The 20,076-nt window shown below is 37.7% G+C and overlaps 2 protein-coding genes across 3 annotated transcripts; one reads left to right on the plus strand and one right to left on the minus strand.

Moving 5' to 3' along the window:
• The first annotated feature begins 1,845 nt into the window (after positions 1 to 1,845).
• Positions 1,846 to 10,833, plus strand: LOC145496710 (beta-sarcoglycan-like). Its single transcript, XM_081476447.1, has 7 exons — positions 1,846 to 2,491; positions 4,145 to 4,354; positions 4,862 to 5,044; positions 6,414 to 6,453; positions 7,420 to 7,586; positions 8,164 to 8,301; positions 8,882 to 10,833. The coding sequence occupies exons 1-7, from the start codon at positions 2,471 to 2,473 to the stop codon at positions 9,071 to 9,073; spliced, it is 951 nt and encodes a 316-aa protein (XP_081332573.1). The 5' UTR covers positions 1,846 to 2,470; the 3' UTR covers positions 9,074 to 10,833.
• A 1,099-nt stretch (positions 10,834 to 11,932) lies between these two features.
• Positions 11,933 to 20,076, minus strand: LOC145496709 (retinol dehydrogenase 16-like). 2 transcript variants are annotated; one of them, XM_081476445.1, is made up of 5 exons: positions 19,775 to 20,076; positions 18,079 to 18,446; positions 15,442 to 15,624; positions 14,201 to 14,440; positions 11,933 to 13,408 (listed from the first exon to the last, which is right to left on the minus strand). In XM_081476445.1, the coding sequence occupies exons 1-5, from the start codon at positions 19,810 to 19,812 to the stop codon at positions 13,095 to 13,097; spliced, it is 1,143 nt and encodes a 380-aa protein (XP_081332571.1). In that variant the 5' UTR covers positions 19,813 to 20,076; the 3' UTR covers positions 11,933 to 13,094. The 2 variants fall into 2 exon arrangements, with proteins under 2 accessions (XP_081332571.1, XP_081332572.1); XM_081476446.1 differs by having other exon boundaries at positions 11,935 to 13,408; positions 18,619 to 20,076.

Below are 20,076 nucleotides of genomic sequence, written 5' to 3' on the forward strand. Positions count from 1 at the left end.
GTAACCCCTCGTAACGACAGAAATTCCTTTCTGATGACGTAACACAAGGGTCTGATCATGTCACGAGATGGCCAGGGGATGGACAGCTCTCTGGTGCTCATCTTCTTTGCAGTCTTCAGAGCACAAACTTTGAGACATTTTTCATACATGTTTTTAAAAGTCGTAATTTCCTAACCGTTGATACGGAGAGAGGAAGCCACATCAGCCTTGGCTGGTTTTCATGCGGGTCCTATATCCCGGTCGAATTGGAATTTGTAGTTGCTGGTTTTTGTGGAGAACCCGGAGAATCTTTAACCTTCAATCTTTAATCTTTATTTATACACGGTAAAAACTTCAGGTGGAAAACATTACATAATAATGACTAAAAATCCAAATCCTAACATTATATTAACTTACATTAATATGCCACTTAAGAAAAATCCTGGTTTCCATGAATGCCGTGTTTAAAAATTATAGTAGAGAAGGCGATTAAATTTGTCCAATGAACCAGACTCTCTAATGTTACAGGGTTAGCTGTTCCAAAGGGAAGCGCCGCTGTAACTAAAACTATTTTTCATGGAGTTAGTTCTTGGAAAGGGGACAACAAGTTTGTTTACCGAGTCCCTCAGAGAATAGCTTGATTCATTTCGCTTTATAAATTTAGACGTGAGATATTCCGGAACAAGATCGTTTAAAGACTTTTTTTTTTTTTACTATTGCATACAATACTAACATTACTTACACTATTAAGACTTCTTACAATACTAACATTACCTACAATGCTTACAATACTAATATTACTTACGCCACTACTGACATTACTTACAATACGACCGTTACTTACACTACGATTACTACTAACACTACGATTACACACAACAACTACTACAGATGCTCTGCCTACACAACTGATAATACAAATCTTGCTCTACATTGTACTCTAATTACACAATTACTTTTTCTGTTAACAAGATACTTTATATAAAATTACACGCAGGTATATGAATTATCATGAATGTACATATAAATTTAGATAATTTACAAGCAGCACTTACTCCTTTACAAAAAAAATTGGATTGTTATTCAAAACTAGGTTCCATTTTGCCTGAAAATGTTTTAAGCTTAAGATGCTTTGAGAGGCTATAAGCTTTTCAATTTCATATTTTCTCTTGACCACATCTTCGAAAGGGAAAAAGAGAGGGATTTGTTTATTTTTGCGACAATTCCATAAATAAATTTTACTTAAAATGATAAAGTAGTTGAGCAGGTTCAGGAGGTTAGATCTCTGATCTAATATTCCTAATATAATGTTAATACATTCCAGTTTTATTTGCTCCCTGGTTACTGTCAACCAAAAGTCTTCAAAATTAGTCCAAAATTCTGTTGAGAAGGAGGATCGATAAAAGAAATGTTCTAATGTTTCTCGAGAGGTTAAAATCTGACATTAGTTTAGAGAACCCTCTTGAATGTTTGGCTTTTTCTTGAATGAGAAAAGCATAAAAGTTTCTACTCTTGCTCGAGAGAGGATCAAAATCTTTGTTACCACATTTTAACTCAAGTGTATTTAAAACGTTTCTATCGACGATGAGATTCCTTAAATGCTTTGGCACAGAGCAACGAACAGCAGACCACGTCAAGTAATTTGAGCCTAACCGTTTAAAGACTTGAAAACCATTTCTAGAGATAGAGAATTCTCTATCTTAGAACTGAAACAAGCTCTAGATCACTTCTTTTCACTTCCCCATCGTGTGCAACCCTAAACGACAACTGAAAAGCAAAATCTACGATTTTGTTACACACCTAAACCGGCAACGATCAACAAATCGAGAAGAGCACATAGCTCACGCGTGAGTGCTGCAGCATTCATGGCAAGCAGGAATATCAACTTTTGGTTTCATTTTGCATTAAAGAGCAAGAGCGCTAGAGCAAGCGGATTATAAACTTACTCCCGTACCCGTTGTTTCTTGGTGGGGAGCGGTACGGGGTGGGGGAGAGGGGTGTCGACAATGGAGACAATTGTTGCAGTTGGCAGTATTTTGCGAGCATAATGGAGATATAGACATTTTTAGAAAAAAACTCTTATTTTTCGGTCATTTCAAGCTTTCAACTTCAGTAATTATAACAGAAACTCTTGATCAGAAATAATAAATACGTTCAAATCTGGAAAATCTTTACTAACTTTCTCCTCCTTTCAAATCTTTAAATAGTCGCATGTATATAAATGAATGAATAATTTTTAGATAGATAAAAGAGCAATTTTCTAGAGAATATCCCTAACTATACAGTGAATTTACATGTGACCGATCCATCGATTCCCGCTTCAGCGCCCACGGTATGTACCACACCTCAGCTACGCATGCACAACGCCGCTGTTTACATCTCTCCAAATCTCAGTTAGAGTCCTTCATAACGCTGAAGATGTGATCCAATATTAGACTGTCAAAAAGCCTTGTTTCCTTTCGTGCTGGTTCCTGTAAGGAGTAAAAGTATCATGTCGAGAGAAAACCTACACGTAAGTTATTGTTTTGCTATTTAAGGGAAATCTGCGTACAAAGAGATGGTAGTGACTATTCTGTACATTTGCTTCGAACAGATCAGTTACAAACTGCTTCCAAAGTCTGTTGAGCGCTTCCTATAAACTTTTTTGTTGGCGGCAGAACAGTTTCTACTTAAGCTTAAATAAGCCAGTTTTAATATCATGTTTAAACGATCGTTACGAAATTGTTTTGAACGGTTTCAAGATTTACATGGAAGCGAAACGTAAGCGTGATTTGTGAATTACTCACGGAATTGTATAGAACTAAGTTTAACTTAGGTTAAGATTAGGCCTTCATTTACTTAGGAAAATTGATTGATCACGAACAACACACGATGATGAGGTTGTAGTTACGTAGCTCTTCAGTTGTTAAACATTTGATTTTAAGCTTAACTTTTGAAATGCTAGATGTTGTCAACTCGAATCAAAAGCTTCTAATTGTTAACTGAAGACATTTTCACATTCTACACATGCTTGCAACTGCAGGTTTCTGGTAATATCATCTTTCAAATACTTGTAACATATCATTTAAGGTAATAATGGCTCTGCAGGGTTTCTGGGTAGAGATTTTCATATTTTTCGAGGTTTTCCTTCAGCAACTTTTGCACAGGACGCTGTCAGATTATGAACAGGCGTAAGATTACTGGTGAGCAAGGGTCTTTTTCAAGAGGAAAGTTATGCTTGAAAGTGTCGCTGAATTAATTAATGCGTGTAGATGAATATAATATTGAGCAGATTGTAGCTGACCCAACATCACTCACTTATTAATTAACTTGTACAACATATGTTTACTTAATGTTGCTGGCAGGGTTAAACAGGGTAATATTTATGGAAAATTATGTTTCTTTGGCATTCCATGGATCATAAGATGAGAGACGACAAAGCCATTTTTATTTAATGCTGAAGCAACAATTTTTTTTTTTTGGTTTTAAGTAATCTAACAGAACTTTTGTAGAGATATTGAGATGTAAAACCCCAAAGTTTTCATGCTTTCCTGATATTGAATTTTCACGGTTGGCTCAGAGTGTAAAGTATTAATCGCAGTATTGAGTCCTGTTGCAAGTATATCTAGTGAGATATTTCTCTTTTTGGAAAGGTCAGTGACACAGACTACTCAGAAGAAGAATTCCAAATTCCCTTAACAAAAGTCACACCTCAGTTAAACAATGTATATTTGTCTGCTGACAGAACAAAAAATTATTTTTACATGTAGCTTAATGTGTCACTGACTATAAAAGTATATCTTTCTTGCTGTGTAACTTGCCCCAAGCTAACAAACATGACTTTTCTTCCTTTTCATATATATATATTTTTTTATCGAAGGCTGTCTAGTTACCAAAGAGGAATATGTATTTTTTTGTTTGAGTACATGTAATCTCTGACAACATTACACACAGGGGCTGAGCTGAGCATGGAAATAGATGCTTTTTTTCACTCAGAGTTCTAGAATAATATTCAATTTATAGATCTTGGCAAACAATTTGTTTAGTATTTATAACTTAGAAGTCCTGAATTTAAAAAGTGCCTTTTAAAATCTTGTATTTAGAAGACTCTTGCATCTGTACTGATTGAATTATGTCTAAGTCTTGCTTGAAAGATTCTAATAAGACATGCTCTTTCTAACTTTAGAGGAGAGAGAATTCCAAGTCTCGCACATCAATGCGAGAGAAGCTCGTGGAAAAACAGAAAGCAGTGGATGAACATGAGAGCAACTTTACAGCTGGTCGTGTCAATGTGCGGGAGCGATACCTCCACAGGACTGGAATACGGGGAAGGAAAAGTTGGATATTCTTTGCTGTTTTATACATTCTGACTCTTATTGTCATTGTGAATCTTGTGGTAAGTATATTTAGACATGTGAACCATCTAATCACAAAAAGTAGCACAGTTATGAGAGTTTGTTGTAACTGGTTTTACTCAAATGTGCTAAGGCTGTAGAAAAATACAGGATAAATTTGAAACAGTGATTTCAAATTAGTGTCTCAAAGGTGTTTAGATCTCTGAAGTTCTGGCCTGAAAAGTTCTGACCTTCTGGGCTGACATCCAAGACCATTCCAATTTATGTTTTCATAAAATTATTAAGCTCTTGTTTTCAACCATTGCAGATATATCTGGGATGTAAATGTTGCAAAAATAGTTAACAGACATTTTCTGTTTCCCTATGTACCTCCAGTTAGGTAACATTTACATCATTTGTCATGTTTTCATAAGACAGGAATGGTCAGGAAAGTTAGGGAGCATTGAAACTCTCAACTGTCTGGGATTTTTTCTACCTTAAAAAAAAATTTTAATTTTTTTGACATTGTACAACTTAGTATAAGTATTTTTTTATCATTCTTTTCACAGATGCTTGCCATCTTGTATAATGTCCTGCAAATAAACAAGGGTGGAATGAAGTGCTTATCATTTTTCAAGACGGGAAATCTTCGTTTTACTTGTTCAAGTGATATGAACTCTGTAACTTTGTACAAGAATCAAGCTGGAACTTTCAAAGACCACAATCTGGTCTTAGATACCGAGGACAAGCAGGTAAGCTGTGTTTAAGAAAAATTCTTTGAAGAGACATGATAGCCTAATAGACCAATTTTGATATATTAAAACTCAGCCTAAAGCAATAGACCTCAGCATGAGGCTCTGGGGAATAAACCCCAGGAACTCAGTCGTTATTTCCCAGAGCCTCATACTGAGGTCCATTGTTTTTGGCTGAACTTTGATATATTGAAATTGATCTATTACATGTATTAACTAGTGAGCTGTCCATCAGACTTTTAGCCTTGAATTGGAAAAAAAAAAAAAAATGGGGACTAAAATTTTTCTTTGGGATGTGCCCAACATATATTGGAGGCAACATGGCCAAGTGTTTACCATTAGGGTGCCAGACTTGAAACCTGCAGATGGCAGATTTAGCCCAATTCTGACCACTAGCTGATGGTGTTCTCATTAGTCCCAAGTTCAACTCCTCTGCCACACTTGTAAATAGTCTACAACAACAAGAAGAATACTTGACTGGTCTGCCTCCTGCCAGTTTGGTTTATTAACACCATGCTATAAAATTCATGTTCATTTGCCCAGAACAGCCACCATTGGGCGACTGGTTAATTAAGATATATACGTTTTTAATATTATATTTGCATTTAGAACAGTTCTTGAAATAATCTTAACCTTGCAAGTAGATGGTTGACCCTGGAGTAGCTACTGTAGACTGAAACCGTTAAGTACAGCTGACTACATGTACGACACTGTATATTTAATTCTTGTTTGGAATGTTGAGAAAACAATCCAGAGACCATCCTGAAACCCAATCCAAATCAAACTTATGACATCCTTGGTCAATTACAGCTAATTAAAAGCAAAGATTGTGATGAAACTATTAAATTAAAATGTAATATTTCCTTATGCAGGAAAATAAGCAGCAGGCAACTTTGGTTTCAGCTGCTGATTTGTAGAAAACAGCACATTTGTTTTGCACAATCCTTGCAGGTCATTTAGCAGGTCCAAAAAAAGACTTTCTTGCTGCCCAGAGAACACAATGAAATCAATCATTGTCTGTGTACATGTAGAAGACTGTATATCAGATTGAACAGTCCAGGTTCAAGCCTTGGCCGGGATTGTTGCGTTGTGTTCCTGGTTAAGACACTTTACTCCCACAGTGCCTCTCCTCACTAAGGTGTTTGAATGGGTACTGGTGAATTTAATGCTGGGGGGTTGCCCCCATCCAGTGGGGGAGTAGAAATACCCCTAGTCACTTCATGCAACAAAAACCAAGATAAGCTCTGGTCTGATGGGCCACTTGGCTCATATGCAGACTTTTACCATGTACATGTAGGAGCCTGATACAAAGGCATTCATGAAAATGGAGATAAGCATTTTTCTTAGAGCAATTTGTTTATATTTTCAGGTTATATTTCATGGTGGCCCTTTAACAAACAGTGCACAAAGTATGTTAACTTTGTTTTGTCTTGTTTTGTTTCATCATTAATGATATTGACACACAACATATCGTAAGTAAGTTACATATATTTTATCTTGCATCTGTGGATTAAGTTATCAATTAATTCTCCTTGCTGGCCCCACATTTAATAATTACTTAATGCTGGTTAAGAGATATAGGTTTAGTATCAAAATAATTTCCCTTTTCGTTATGCAATAATAATTTTTATTACATACATGCATGCCTATGTGCCCACGAGCAATACTGCTAGCTATGATAACCATGAGAAAATTAATTTGTGGGTTTCGTTTTCTTTCGTATATGAATATGGGGCTCTGCTTGGCAGCCCCAAGGGCTGCTGGAGCTCTGCCATAACTCAGTTATGATTAAAACCAACACTTATACACCAGGGCCAGGTTGTTCAAAGCTCGATTAAGCTTACCTACGATTAGCAGGAATTTTGATTTTAGTTTTGTAACTTTGCGGTAATATTTTGTTCCTTTTTTTTTTGACTTTATGGATTTCGTTTTCTTTTGTATATGAATATGGGGCTCTGCTTGGCAGCCCCAAGGGCCGCTGAAGCTCCGCCATAACTCAGTTACATGTATGATTAAAACCAACACTTATACACCAGGGTCAGGTTGTTCAAAGCCTGATTAAGCTTACCTACGATTAGCAGGAATTTTGATTTTAGTTTTGTAACTTTGCGGTAAAATTTTCTGTTTCTTTCTTTTTGACTTTGAATAATCTCAAACTACACAAACATTCTAAGCAGTGAAAATCATATTAATACAAGAAAAATTTAGACTTTGGTTCACTTTTAATCCTGAGTTAGCGTCAACCGGCTTTTGCACAACCTGGCCCAGTAGTGTGACCAGTCATATGGAAACTTACTGGTAAAGCATAAATTAAAAGGTCATTACATCAGAAGAAGAAATTTAATCTTAATATATATCTGTTAAAACTTTTCCAGTGCATGTCGGAGCAGATTTGACAGAGATCCAGGCTAAGCATGGCTTTAGATTTGTGGATCCATATGTAAAGAAGACTATTCTCAACTTGAATGGAAGTGTGTGGCATGTCAATCCAGAAACGATCAGCGCTTTCACAGTTGCTGGGGATTCGCTAGTTACTCACCGAGTAAGTTTAAGTTATCAGGTCTCTTGACCTGTCAAGCTGCAGTGGATCAATCTTTGAATTTATACTGAGAACTCTGATTGACCAAAGCAAAGATTGTGACTGTTTGGGTTCCAGCAATAGACAATTTTTTTGGAATGAAAACTATCACCAGTCCCTGGATGTGCCAAAAAATGCCTGGAACTTCAATTGTTTGCAAAATCGAAGATTGCAGAAGGTTTTCTGGGCTGTTTTAAAGGCTAATCATCTCAATGTGGTGTGTAGATGTGGGTTTTTTTTTTTTCAGATAAAGGGTTAACTAATGGTTTGTTTTGTTTAAACTACACTATTTTTTTTATGAATTACCGGTATGCGATTTTCCATGAATTGTGCGATTGGGAAGGATTTGAGGTTGATTGTGCAAATCGCACCATTGTGGCTGTCTAAGGAAGCTAGATATTACTGAAACACACTAGTCAGTTCATGTGTTAGTAGTGTTTACGGTGATCTCCCGTTTCTTTGCAGTGGTTCCTCTGATGCAATATCCTACTTCCTCAGAAATCTTGAAAACTAGAAATTTCATGTTCACTTCATTTTTCAGGTTGTAAGCAATGAAGATCAGAATTTGACGGTGACCTCTGAGAAAACCATTTCAGTGGAGGGACACGAGGGCTTGCACTTTGATGGAAAAGTGTTTCACTTTGATGCTGATGAAGGTGTGGACATTTCGTCAAGCTTGGTAAGTAAATGTTGTTATAAGTCTTGATATGCGTATGTCATCTTAAGACCTGGTCACAATTCCAAGAACAATGCAAAGTAAGATTCTGAAAGAAAGTCCTGGGCTTATATTTTTCCATTCAAAGATTCTTTTGGCAGGTTTATTTATTTTCAGATGGGCTTGTTAGCAGAGGTTCAGGTTATATTCTTTAAGAGCTGTGCACTTGCACCTACTAATAGAGCTTAGTATTGCAAAGAATTTGCACCTCAGATTTGGGGGCTTGAAGACTGCTTTAAAGTACTCGGTGTTGATGTTTAAAAACGTGTAAAACCTTTAGAAACTGCATTATTTAACCTAGGAAATCCACAAGCCCACTGGCTTATACTATAATTTCAGAAGTATTTCCAAGTCTACGACTTGGAAGGCTTGGTTTTAGAAGGTTGTATTTTTAACTAGGGGATATGTTATTCTTGGAATTTACAGTATCATTAACCTGAATTTAAATTTAAATTTACGGTAATCGACACTAATGTGTAATTGCATTTCTAACAAATTATCTTCTTATTTTATTTTTGCAAACTAATCATTTTTGTCCCCACAGAACAAAGAAATTGTTTTTGATGCAGCAAAGGGAGTTTATTTTGACGGTGACGTCCTTGCCACACCCACTGGAGCCCCAGTCGCCTCCTCTAATCGGTTCAAGTTGTGTGCCTGTTTGAACACTGGAAAGCTTTTCCGTGTAGCTGTCAACTCAAGTTTCTCAACCTGTACAACTGTTGAGACTTTTTGTTAATTGCGTACCAGTGAGATGAGACTATTTTTAATAGAACATGGCTAAAGTTTAGGCTTAATTAAGGTACTCAATTTGCCACTTTACAAATGAGACGAAATCTGGGGTAAGCCTTATCTTGCAATCCCTTGTGGTACCTTTACTGGAGACAATAATTATGGCCTCTCATCTTTTGTTTTGTTCCCATCAACACAAGCGACTGTGAGATTAGACTAGCCCCACAGATTTCTTCTTGTTTCTAAAGTGGTAAATTGGCAGACAGACTAGTGTAGTCTAGCAATGGTGATGTATTACATTCACAGAACACAAAAGACCTGGAGAAACATACTCCTTGGTCAGTTAGGTTTAAAATTCACAGTTAAATTCCTGTTACTGTGCTTGCTACAAATGCCAGATTACCCAGAAGTAAGGTTCAAAGGAACTTTTTATACTAAGTTAAACATTTCAAGTACGATACACTTGTTAAAACGTTTTCTTTATTTTATGATGTTGCTTTTTTGGGGTCAGGTGTTAATAAGACGTAATTGGATGGAGGGCTAGTACTTTTCTAGCCCAATGATCCCGTCAAAAGTTAACTGAATCTATCGAAAGGAACGGTCAAATGAATTGGTTATAAGTTTAACTCTGTATTTATCATTTGTTTAACTTGCACATCTGAATTTTCTATTAGTTGCCATCTCTTTTCTAAGCACAGTATGTTTTATACTTTTATAGCAAAGTTGTACAGTTTCCTTACAAGTTTTAAGTTATTTGCACCATTTTTACTTGATGGATTTTGAAACGGTTCTGGTAAAAATGTAATTTGGGAACAGAAGAGTTGTCTTGCAACATGCAGTGTTGTTTTAGTTTGCTGGGAGGGGTCAAGGGAAGCCTTTAAACCTATCCTAGGTTATTTCTCTCGTTTTCAACTATTTCGAGAATATATATTTTTGTGGATAACTGGCTTACTAAGCCGAATGTTCTCTTATAGATGCTATGCTGTAGGGAATGCAGAGAACGGCCTTGCAGGCTACATCTTTTGAACATCCTTGTAATAGTGTGATCATAACTCGACTCAGTGGTTTAAACATGGTTGCCACAGGTCAAGAAATGGTCTGGGAAAAAAAATTCTTCAAAGTCAGGAAATTTAATTTTGTGTCAGGAAAAATTGACATCTTGAAGAAAAGTCAGGGAAAATTGAAATAATTTAACACGGCTGATTTAATACCATTGAAGGCTGGAAGAAACATTTGGGGTAAGTGTGATCTCAACGATATTTTTCCTTAATGAAGAAGGAAAATTTTTAAAACTTAGGATTGATAGACGAATAGAAAGGACGGCTGTAAGTTCACGCTAGAAGCTGCTACTAGATCTGACATTTTGTATTACTTTTTGGTCAAGGAAATGCTATTTTTGTCAGGGAAAAGTCAGGGAATTTTGATAAGTGATGTCTGTGGCAACCATGTCAAAGATTTTGACCAATGATCGCCTTAGCCGCTGTCAGGATCAAGTCTTACGTGAGTGACGAGCCAGTCCTCGATAATGAGTTAAGGATTGGCAGGAGTTCACTCATGCCATATCAAATAACTACATAGATATTGCTAAGATATGACTTTTGGTTAGTTTTGTAATTCAATAACGGCGGTATTTTTCAGCTACAAGCCCTTGAACATAGATTGGAAGATTGAAAATTTTCAAGTTTTGTATGTAGCATAGCCAGTTATGGTCTGAAGAGTTAACTCTGTTTCTACAATAAAGCGAGGGAAATTTAATGTAGCTATGTGCGTCATCTTTTCTTGTCATTGTTTTTTTATTCAAAAGTGAACGAGACAGCAAGGTGATTTCAGCCGGAATTACGTTCAACAAGAGAGGATGTTTCGATATAGGTCCTATTCTCGAGATGATATCTCTCAAGGGTCTTAATGCGAAATCCGTAGGACGGAGGATTATTGGGGTTAGAATATTGGGAGAGGAAATTTAAGTAAGAGAAAACGAAATCGAAAACGTGGCCTTCAGATGTCAACATCTTCGTCATCTGGACACAAAATGACGACATACTAAAAGACAATGACAGACATTTGTTAGGAGTAGCTAGCTGAGGGCGTTTTAGACTACGAGGATTGACTACGAGTTGTCCCTCTTCGCTTGGTCCGTCGTGCGTGGCGCGAAAGAAAACTGCGAGAAAAAAATGGCCGCGCGAACTCCAGGGGGCGAGAAACACGCGTCCCCGCCAGGATTTCAAGCGGTCATTTTTTCCTCGCGCTTTATGGTCTTCATTTACGGTCTCGCTCGACGGACTAAGCGAAGGAGGGACCACTCGTAGTCCGACGGCGTTTATGAACTCCCTTACAGGGTAAGGCAAGTGGCCCTTTGAAAATACTAAGAAATTGCCTCGTTCCCACTCCCCGCAGATTTCTTTAGTACCTGTACCTATTGTGTTTTGGTCCCATGCATATTCTAGGGGGTAGGGGAAAGTTTTTAGTTTTAGTTTTTTTTTTATCGCAGCATCCAAACAAGCCTTGTTTTCTTAACAGTGAAATGCCGAAAAAAAACAATTAATGCTTGCCCAAGCATAAACAAGTCAACCGAACGACATCCTCGCGTACCTTATAACAGCCCACCGTTCTTTTCACCATTGCAGGCCCATTGCAGCCTGCATTACCTGAGCCCGCAAGTAGGGCTAGGGATGCGCAGAAAGCTGCGCATTATTCACGTTCTGAAGTGCCCTGTCTGTAAAAGATAGTCAAGAGAAGACATCACTTGACGAGAAGTACGGGAAAATATACTGCCTGACGATATTCAAAGTGGATACGACGAAACTGACAATTGAATGAAATTTTTATGGCTTTTATATTATTTGTACTTTAATAAAAACGGAAACTTAAGAATATATCCAATTTTGGATTACAATGATTTTCTTCCAAAGAAGAACAAACTATTTAGCAATATAGAAACAAGCTCCTCCTTTCTTATATATTATAATAACAACATCTGATTATATACTTGTAAAAGTCTTTTTCAAAAGATAATACTGACAAACTTACAGCAACAATTTGTACCTATAACTATAGAATACGATAAAATTCGCCTATAAATAGCTAATGAAAGATAACAATTCTTTGCTTTATTTTACAAGAAGACACTCAAAATGGCGGTACGTTCATGATCAGTTCTATTTGAGTGACTCCAGTCCTAACGAAAAAATTCAAAGTCGGTCGGGCTCTTTTTAGAAAATTGAACATGAATAATAACGTGACAACATTCGGAAAACTGTATGTTGATTTCTGATTGGACAGAAGGAATCCTTCTCATCTACGAAGATTTTTTCGTTTGTTGCTTGAACTGATAAGTCGTACCCTGGTATTTTCGCGGTACACTGTGATTTCAGAGTTTTAAAGTCCGACTTTTTTCCCACTTTGAAAAACAGTACACTGTTTCCATTCTCCTAGTCAATCAAATATAAATAGTGTACCCTCTTCCCCATTTATCGTAGGCTTAAAATGTAAAATTTACAAATATATATATATGGTCGCAGGAGACGAATAATTTATAACTTGCTATAAACTGGCAATAATATCATTATGGTATATTCATTCCACTCGGAGGCCTGCCCGCTGGATCGATACTCGTTTGCCAGCAAAAACTAAAAAGAATAGCGCGACTAATAACATCACTCTTTTAAAATCAAGAGTTGTCTCGTGGTAAGCAATAAACTAAATAATGGGGGTTGCTATACTGCACCCAATGACATACTTCGACAGCCGAGAAGAAGCCGCCATGACAAATTATACCACTAGCTATTAACATAACCCTTTCAGTTGTTAAAGAAACTTCTTACTTTTAGCAGAGAATAACGCTTTAATAAGGAATTTCTTAGAAATCGATTTTGTAACAAAAAGTAACGATAAAAAGTCACGACGTTTCGACCCCTCCGACCTTTTATCTTAAGTTTTATTACGAAATAGCGCCTCAGTTCAAGAATTATAGCAGTTCATAGCACTTTGGTTGGGCGCAGAATAAACAAAACAAAACCAAATGATAAATATTATCGTTTATATACAGCAAATCCATTCACTGCATTGTTGTTCCCATTAAGCCTCTTTGACGTTTGGCTTCGCTGCGAGGACGCTACTACGCATGCGTCAGGTTGAGCCTTTTCACCCAGTAAATTCAACAAGGCATCTCCTACACCGGCCGGGAGCCTGGACACCCAGATCCAAAGTAAGTTCGCGTCCCAGCCAACCACGTACCTGGATTTCGGAAATCGTGACGTCAGAGCGTGAACGATGGAATCCACGACTTTGTAGAGGTGGGGTGAGGCGCATGTGTCTACCATTCCAGTCAGCATGTTTTTCACGCCTGAAAAAGAAAAAAACCGCAAAATGGTCGGCGATACAACTAGAGAGACATCTGCTCGAAGCCTGAGATACTTCACACAAGTCTTTAGTACTGCACAAACGCAATTTGTTTGCACACCAGAACGGCTATGCACTTTTTCCCTTATTACAAGGTATCTTCCTCGAGAGAAGATCTTGATGTTCTCTTACCTTCCCACATCGGCCACGTATCACTAGCCAGCTGGTATTCATTGTAAAGTGGTTTAAAAAATTTAAAGTGGAATTCATTAACGCCAAAATTAATGACGTAGCCTCTTTAAGTCAAACGAGATGGAGGCTAACTCGATAACCTCGCGGTTCTGTTAGCCTCCATGTACAAATTGTATACCATTGTCACCTTTTTGATTGTTATATTTCCTTTTTTTCTTCTTTTTTATGCTAATATTGTTATTTCAAAATGTAAGTGCAAAATAAAGTAAAGTTGAAGTTAAGTTAAGTTGACCTTGAATTTCTTTCCCTTTCTCTAAAATAGAAGCTTAGACTTTTGACTCATCTTTGGACATGAGATAAAAATATTTGCATGGGGGGAGAGTTTTAAAACAACAAAATAAATCTTTCCATAACGTTTTAAATTATTTGACTCGATTAATTTCGTCGCTGTGTGAAATACTAGCTCTTGTAATTTCCTCCGTATACTTTCAACTTTTCATTACTATTTGTACAAGTTTTCACCAAAAGTCCCTCGCACATTCAATTCTTTTTATGCATTTAACCATATAAAATATCTCTGACTCACTGAGGAATCATTACTTACTAGTCTGGTAAAAGTTCTCCCCATACTCCTGTCTCAAACTGTGGTTGAGAGTGGTCCAGAGCACCTGCCACTGCTCCCTGAGAATGTCGGGATTTGTGACATTTGTCTGGAAGAAGCCTGGCTCTACAACGCTGACCTTTACGCCAGTTGGACCCATTTCACGGCGGAGAGCGTCAGAGAATGCCTCCACTCCAAACTTGGAGATGGAGTAAGCCGATGCATGAGGCAAACACGCTCTACCTACCAAGGATAAGCGAAAGTAATATGTGACTTCATACGTTTTCATTGATAGGAATGTCAACTGCAGATACATATATATGTCAAAACATAGGCCATTCCAGTTACAGCGACAAAACTAAAACCAATTTTTGATACATTAACTTTGAATTAAGTCTGTGAATGAGACTCGTGAAGCAGTACTTTCTTGTGGCACTGTTTGTTTCATTGCGCAAATTGGTCTACGTGGAGTCGCGTTGGCTTAATGGTTGGCTCGTTCAGTTGACTTCAGATCGGAGTTGCGTCGAATTTCATTGCGTTGGGTTCTTAGGCGAGACAAAGTACCTCTCCAGGCCCCAGTTGTTCAAAGCCTGCATAGCGCTATCCACCGGATAAATCGCTATACAGTGGATAAGTGTTAACAAAACAAACCATGCTATCCACCTGGATAGTGATTTATTCAGTGGATAGCGTCATCCACCTTTTGGACAACCCGGGAGAGGTGCGTAAATGGATACCGGCGAATTTAATGCTGGGGGGTAATCCTGGAATGAACTAGCACCTCACCCTGTGGGGAGTAGTCGCTTCATGTTGGGGAAACCAGGATAAGCTCCTGTTATATGAACCACTCGGCCGACCCTTTGCAGACTTGACGTAACAAGGCCGATTAAGTGGTCTATGAAGTCTGTGAACGAAACTTTAGTGTGTTAAGGTGTTGTAACTATGTTCATGTGGATGAAACCCTCGTGTGTGACCATTCAAAGGAAAGCTACTTGTATAGCAGCATTTTCATGTAGTACTGTTAATAAAGCTGTTCAAGATGGTTTCGACTTTAGTCTTTGCATGAAACAGGAGACTAGACCATAGTCTCTTGGGATGATACAGCGTTACAATATTCAAGGAGAGCTACGGTGCGGTACTTTCGTGTGCTACTCTTTACGCTTCACAAGTTTTTAGGTAGCTCTTTCATGTTTGACTGCTTGTACTTCAGTACTTTGAAAACTAAAATCTGACAACCCACTCACCTCCAATGCTAGCAATATTTATAATCCGACCGCGCTCCTTCTTGATCAGCGGTAAGAACACTTTAGTGACATCAATGAGTCCCCACAGATTGACATCTGCCACTTGTTTGTACTCCTCAATTGTCTGCCACTCGATTGGTCCAACTTTGGCAATACCAGCGTTGTTAATGACACCCCAAAGACCTGCAGGATGCAACAAGATTTTAAGCCCATGGTGTTCATATGTTCTCTCTGCCGCGTCTTGTTCTTAGGTAGTTTAAGACAACCACGACGACAAGGCAACGGCAACGGGAACGCCGCTGAACAAAATATTTAATGAGCAGAACGATGGCTGTGTATGTGCGTGATAATTATTGATAAATTTATTTGCAAAACAACAACGTAAAATGATCAAATTCTGTGTTGTCTGGAGAACGCGAACCACGACGGTTATTTTTTTAAATTTCTAATTCAAATTCATTGCTGTGTTCCAGACTAAGTTCTGTGATAGTTTTGACATTGATAAACAAGGTAAATGACTTAAGAAAACCGTGAGATTCGCACGTAAAATATAGGTTTATTTTTTAATCGACGTTGTCCTCGGCGTCGCCGTCGTGGTTACTTAAACTCCCTATTGCTTAAAATGTGTCCTTCATCTAGCCTCTCTTGTACAAGAAAGCTAGTAAAGCTAGTAACGTCCATGCTCGTAACGCCCGGGTGTTTATTTCCAAAAACGGGAACGCAGAAAGGGCGTTCTGGATGCGAAGGACTTGGGGTGAGCCACACCTTTCTCTTACCTCTTCTTGTCTTAACACCTGCGACCCTTTCTCTTTCTGATTTTCCACAGAAAAACGAAATGTAAGCAGTCTAGGTATTTAAAAAATTGGCAGCCACACCCGGGCGTTGTAAGAAAAGTGTTTACTTCCCCGCTACTTCCCGCTTCCAAGAGGGAAAAAAACTGACGCGCCCTAAAGTTCATCCTTTTACGGTATTCAGTGTTTAGGTGTATTATGTTGGTCAACAAAGTATGTAAATTTCGAACCGTTAATCTGAAACGCTTGAGTAACGGGAAGAATGACACTGTTTATAATAACAAAAGTTTTAAATTCCAATGTCAAACTAACCTAATCAAACCCGGCGACTTCAGAAGCGTAAAAAAACCCTGTTTTTTCAACTCATTGCGAAGTGACAGAACGCTAAGCAGCTAAACCATAGTAGCGATAGCAAAACAAATCTTTGCAGCTAAAAGTCCCATATTTTAGACAGGATATAAGCGGTTTTGAAGTGTTAATTTGCGTTCTTCAAATATATTGAACTGAAAACATACCGCGGAATTTTCTCTCTGCTAAGGATTTTAATCCATGAAAGGTAATCACACCGTGTAAAGACCAACACTTCCCCTTTGGGCTGAAGGTGAATCGACAAAGCACTTCAGTCAATTGCGCGCATTCGTGCCTTAGGGCAGATTAAAAGTGAATACAATGTACTTTAGGTGTTAGCTCCTTCCCTGAATAATCGTTTAAACACCCTTATTCGGGCTTGTTCCAAAATAAACAATTTAAAGAATGCTTTTTTGCATAAGTCTAGACATCAAGTTATCTTTGAAATGACAGAAAAACCAGTATTCATGATCTTATGACATGAGATGGTCTCCTGCTTGTGATAAGCTCTTTTGAAGTGAACAACTCTGGAGACAGCCGGTTGAAAGTAATCAGTACGGTAAATCTAGAATTATCTAACTTCTCCAGAAGAGACCAGAATAAGAGCTTGAGTCCTCATTATTCTCCCAAATACTTGACATAGTGACATTTCCTGTGACTAAACTCCTCCGGTTTTACTCATGCCTACTCTCGTTTTATGTCCTGGAAGCTATTTCCGCCCTTTATATTCATGGCCAAAACAAAACATGCGTAAATATCGTGATTATATCTTTCCGTGCTTTTCTTTCCATCGCAACTGTGCTTGTATTGAAGAGTCTATAATTATACTCAGTATATAATACATTGAGCGGATAACTCACAGATAACTGACTGAGTAGCATTGTCGCTAAAATAGCCGGGTTGTTGATCCAGTCAGGTCGATTTTCAAAGGTTACGGCGGGTTGAACTGAAGTTAAACAGTTTTAAGAAAGTCCCACTGTTTCGCGGAATTATGTTCAGACACGCGAATTGCAAAGTCATCACAAACAATCCGAGTAAATAAATACAACTGCTTTGATATATCACTAATCAGTGAAAGTGAAAGAAAATATGTCAACCACACAGCCCGATAACGCCTCCAACTGGAGGTTTGTTATGCAAGTTATCTCATTTCTTCATTATGTGACCTGGGTTTATCAAACGCGCGAGCGATTTCAGAGAAATCCTATTAAAATGGGTGCTTTGTGTTCATTTATCTAGAGATTTGCGCTAAACTAATATTTTTTGTCCGGATTATAGATTCCTTAGCTAGGATCTGTTGATTTAAATATTAGCTTATTGTTCGTTAACTGAATATTTACGTAATTTTTAAATAAACAAACGTGGACTTGAAAAGTCACGCGCGATATATTCTCAGTTATATTTTGAGCTCAGCAACAAAGCATATCTCGATCAATTTCGAAAACTAGAAGTCTGCATGTTATCCTTAATTAAATTAAAATTTTATCAAATAATTTACCTGCGTTTTCAGGTAGATTTTGCACCACAAACTTGAATGCTTCTCTGATCTCTTTGGAGTTTGTAACGTCTAAGTGGATGGCTTTGAGCCGTTTACTACACCTTGCAGTCAACTGGGTTTGTCCTTCGCTTGTTAAACATGTGGCGAATACGTTGAATCCTAAGCTATCGAGTCGCAGTGCTGTTTCTCTGCCGAACCCTGAGTCGCAACCTGTAAGGAGGACGTACTTTTCGGAAAAATTCTCGACGAATTCATCAATGTAGAGCCTTTTGATGATCCACAGTCCAAGAAGTATTACAACGACTAAGGCTAACGCATAAAAGCTGTCTTCTTTTTCCATTCCAGCTTTCAAGTGAATCGACTTTTCTCTAAAAAAAAAAAAAAAAAACACGACCCCAAATTAAAGCACATTAGTCAATAACTGTAGCCAATTTTATGCATATTCGCTACATATTCGCGTCACAGGATTAGTATGGGAAGAAACTACTCGCATAGTAAAGGATGGGCGATGCAGAAATCACGGAAACCAGCTCACCTTACCCTTACAACGCAGTTGGTATAATTTTGTCACAATTCAACGCCGAGCAAAGTCGACGAGTTGGTTTGATACAAGAGCGGGAATTCAACACCGGTTAACAAGCCGGACATCACCATGTGTGTGGAGTTAGCTTATTATTAACCAAAAGTAATATAATTGCCGGCAAACTGGTTTATTGTTTTATCTCATCCATGCATGCTGCACACATACAAAAAGAGAAAATCCTTTTGAATGACGTTAACAGTCAGTATTTTTTAAAAATAGCTTCTTTTGTGCAGTTCAAATACCTTCCATTTGTCACATTTTACAAATTTAGTAACAATGTTTTGACCTTTGACTAAGGCATTAGATTGAGCAATAGGTTTTTTTTTAAGAGACCTTCTGTGCTTTAAAAAAAGTCATAAAATTTCTTTTAAGAACATTTAGTATCATTTACAAACTATCATCGCTCATTTAGGAGTTCTTAAATTCCAGTATTGTAACATTTTACGCAATCAGCGAAACAGGAAATCTCTTATTATGATTGGAATACAAAGCAACCACTGTGCGTGAAATAATTGAACAATGACTAACTTTACTGTCGAAACAAGGCCATACTTCGCCACCTAAACAAAACAGCTTGTCTGCAAACAAGACTTGTCAACGATCTTCAGCCAAAGGTATTGTTTAAATAATAAAAAGCCGTTGATAGCTTTCCTGACCATGTTGAAAAGATGGAAGCAAATACTAAATGTTAATGGTAGAATAAAAGATTTGTCATGCTAAAGGAATTTGCGTAGTTGTCTCAAGAGTTGACAAGGTTTACAAAATATCCATGAATTAAAGGTACGTTCGTCATTTTGAAAGACTTCCTCGCCTGCTATTTAGTGGAAAATATTATAGGCTCACAAAAATTACATCTACTTGAAACTGGAACCGTGATTTGAAGTAAATAAGAGAATTATTTTCGACTAATCGAACATAATTTCCTTGTAAGTATAATTGCGAAATATTGCGCAGTTAATAAAAGCACAATTAACCAACCATCCATGCCATACGCAGTCAGGAGCCGCTCCTGACGCTCTCAACCTGCGAATTGTTTTAAGACGCCTGAAACAGATGGTAAAATAGAATGCATTTGTACTTCTTAAAAACTTTTCCTGTTGATTTGGTTCTTACCTTTCTAATGCTTCAAATAGTATCTTATCTCCTTTCATTTTATCTCAGCTCCGTGCGCTGCTGTCGACCTTCAGTATAACATATCAAACGATCGGCGAACAAAGGGTTTATAACACTTCGGGTCTAAGAGCTGTCAATATCAAGATTAATAATAACGTGGGATGGTACTAGCGTTTCCTGATCCTCCAGAGTTTACACAATTACGTGTGTATCCGGTGACACAATGTTTTTGACCAAACTAGACCAAACTACACAGAGCTGACTCTCAAACACTGCCAAAAAATAAAATGGATCTCCTGCTT

This window comes from Orbicella franksi, chromosome 9, assembly GCF_964199315.1.
Source record: "Orbicella franksi chromosome 9, jaOrbFran1.1, whole genome shotgun sequence".
Taxonomy (NCBI): Eukaryota; Metazoa; Cnidaria; class Anthozoa; order Scleractinia; family Merulinidae; genus Orbicella; species Orbicella franksi.

Bases quoted from the DNA above. Each gene is read 5' to 3' on its own strand.
- LOC145496709 (XM_081476445.1), bottom strand. From the start codon at position 19,812: ATGAAAGGAGATAAGATACTATTTGAAGCATTAGAAAG. The intron at 15,625-18,078 runs GTAAATTATTTG...TGCATCCTGCAG, and splicing joins AAATCTACCTGAAAACGCAG to GTCTTTGGGGTGTCATTAAC. The intron at 13,409-14,200 runs GTAAGTAATGAT...TTTCTTTTTCAG, and splicing joins GGAGAACTTTTACCAGACTA to GCGTGAAAAACATGCTGACT.
- LOC145496710 (XM_081476447.1), top strand. From the start codon at position 2,471: ATGTCGAGAGAAAACCTACAC. The intron at 4,355-4,861 runs GTAAGTATATTT...TTCTTTTCACAG, and splicing joins TTGTCATTGTGAATCTTGTG to ATGCTTGCCATCTTGTATAA. The intron at 6,454-7,419 runs GTATGTTAACTT...AAACTTTTCCAG, and splicing joins TTTAACAAACAGTGCACAAA to TGCATGTCGGAGCAGATTTG.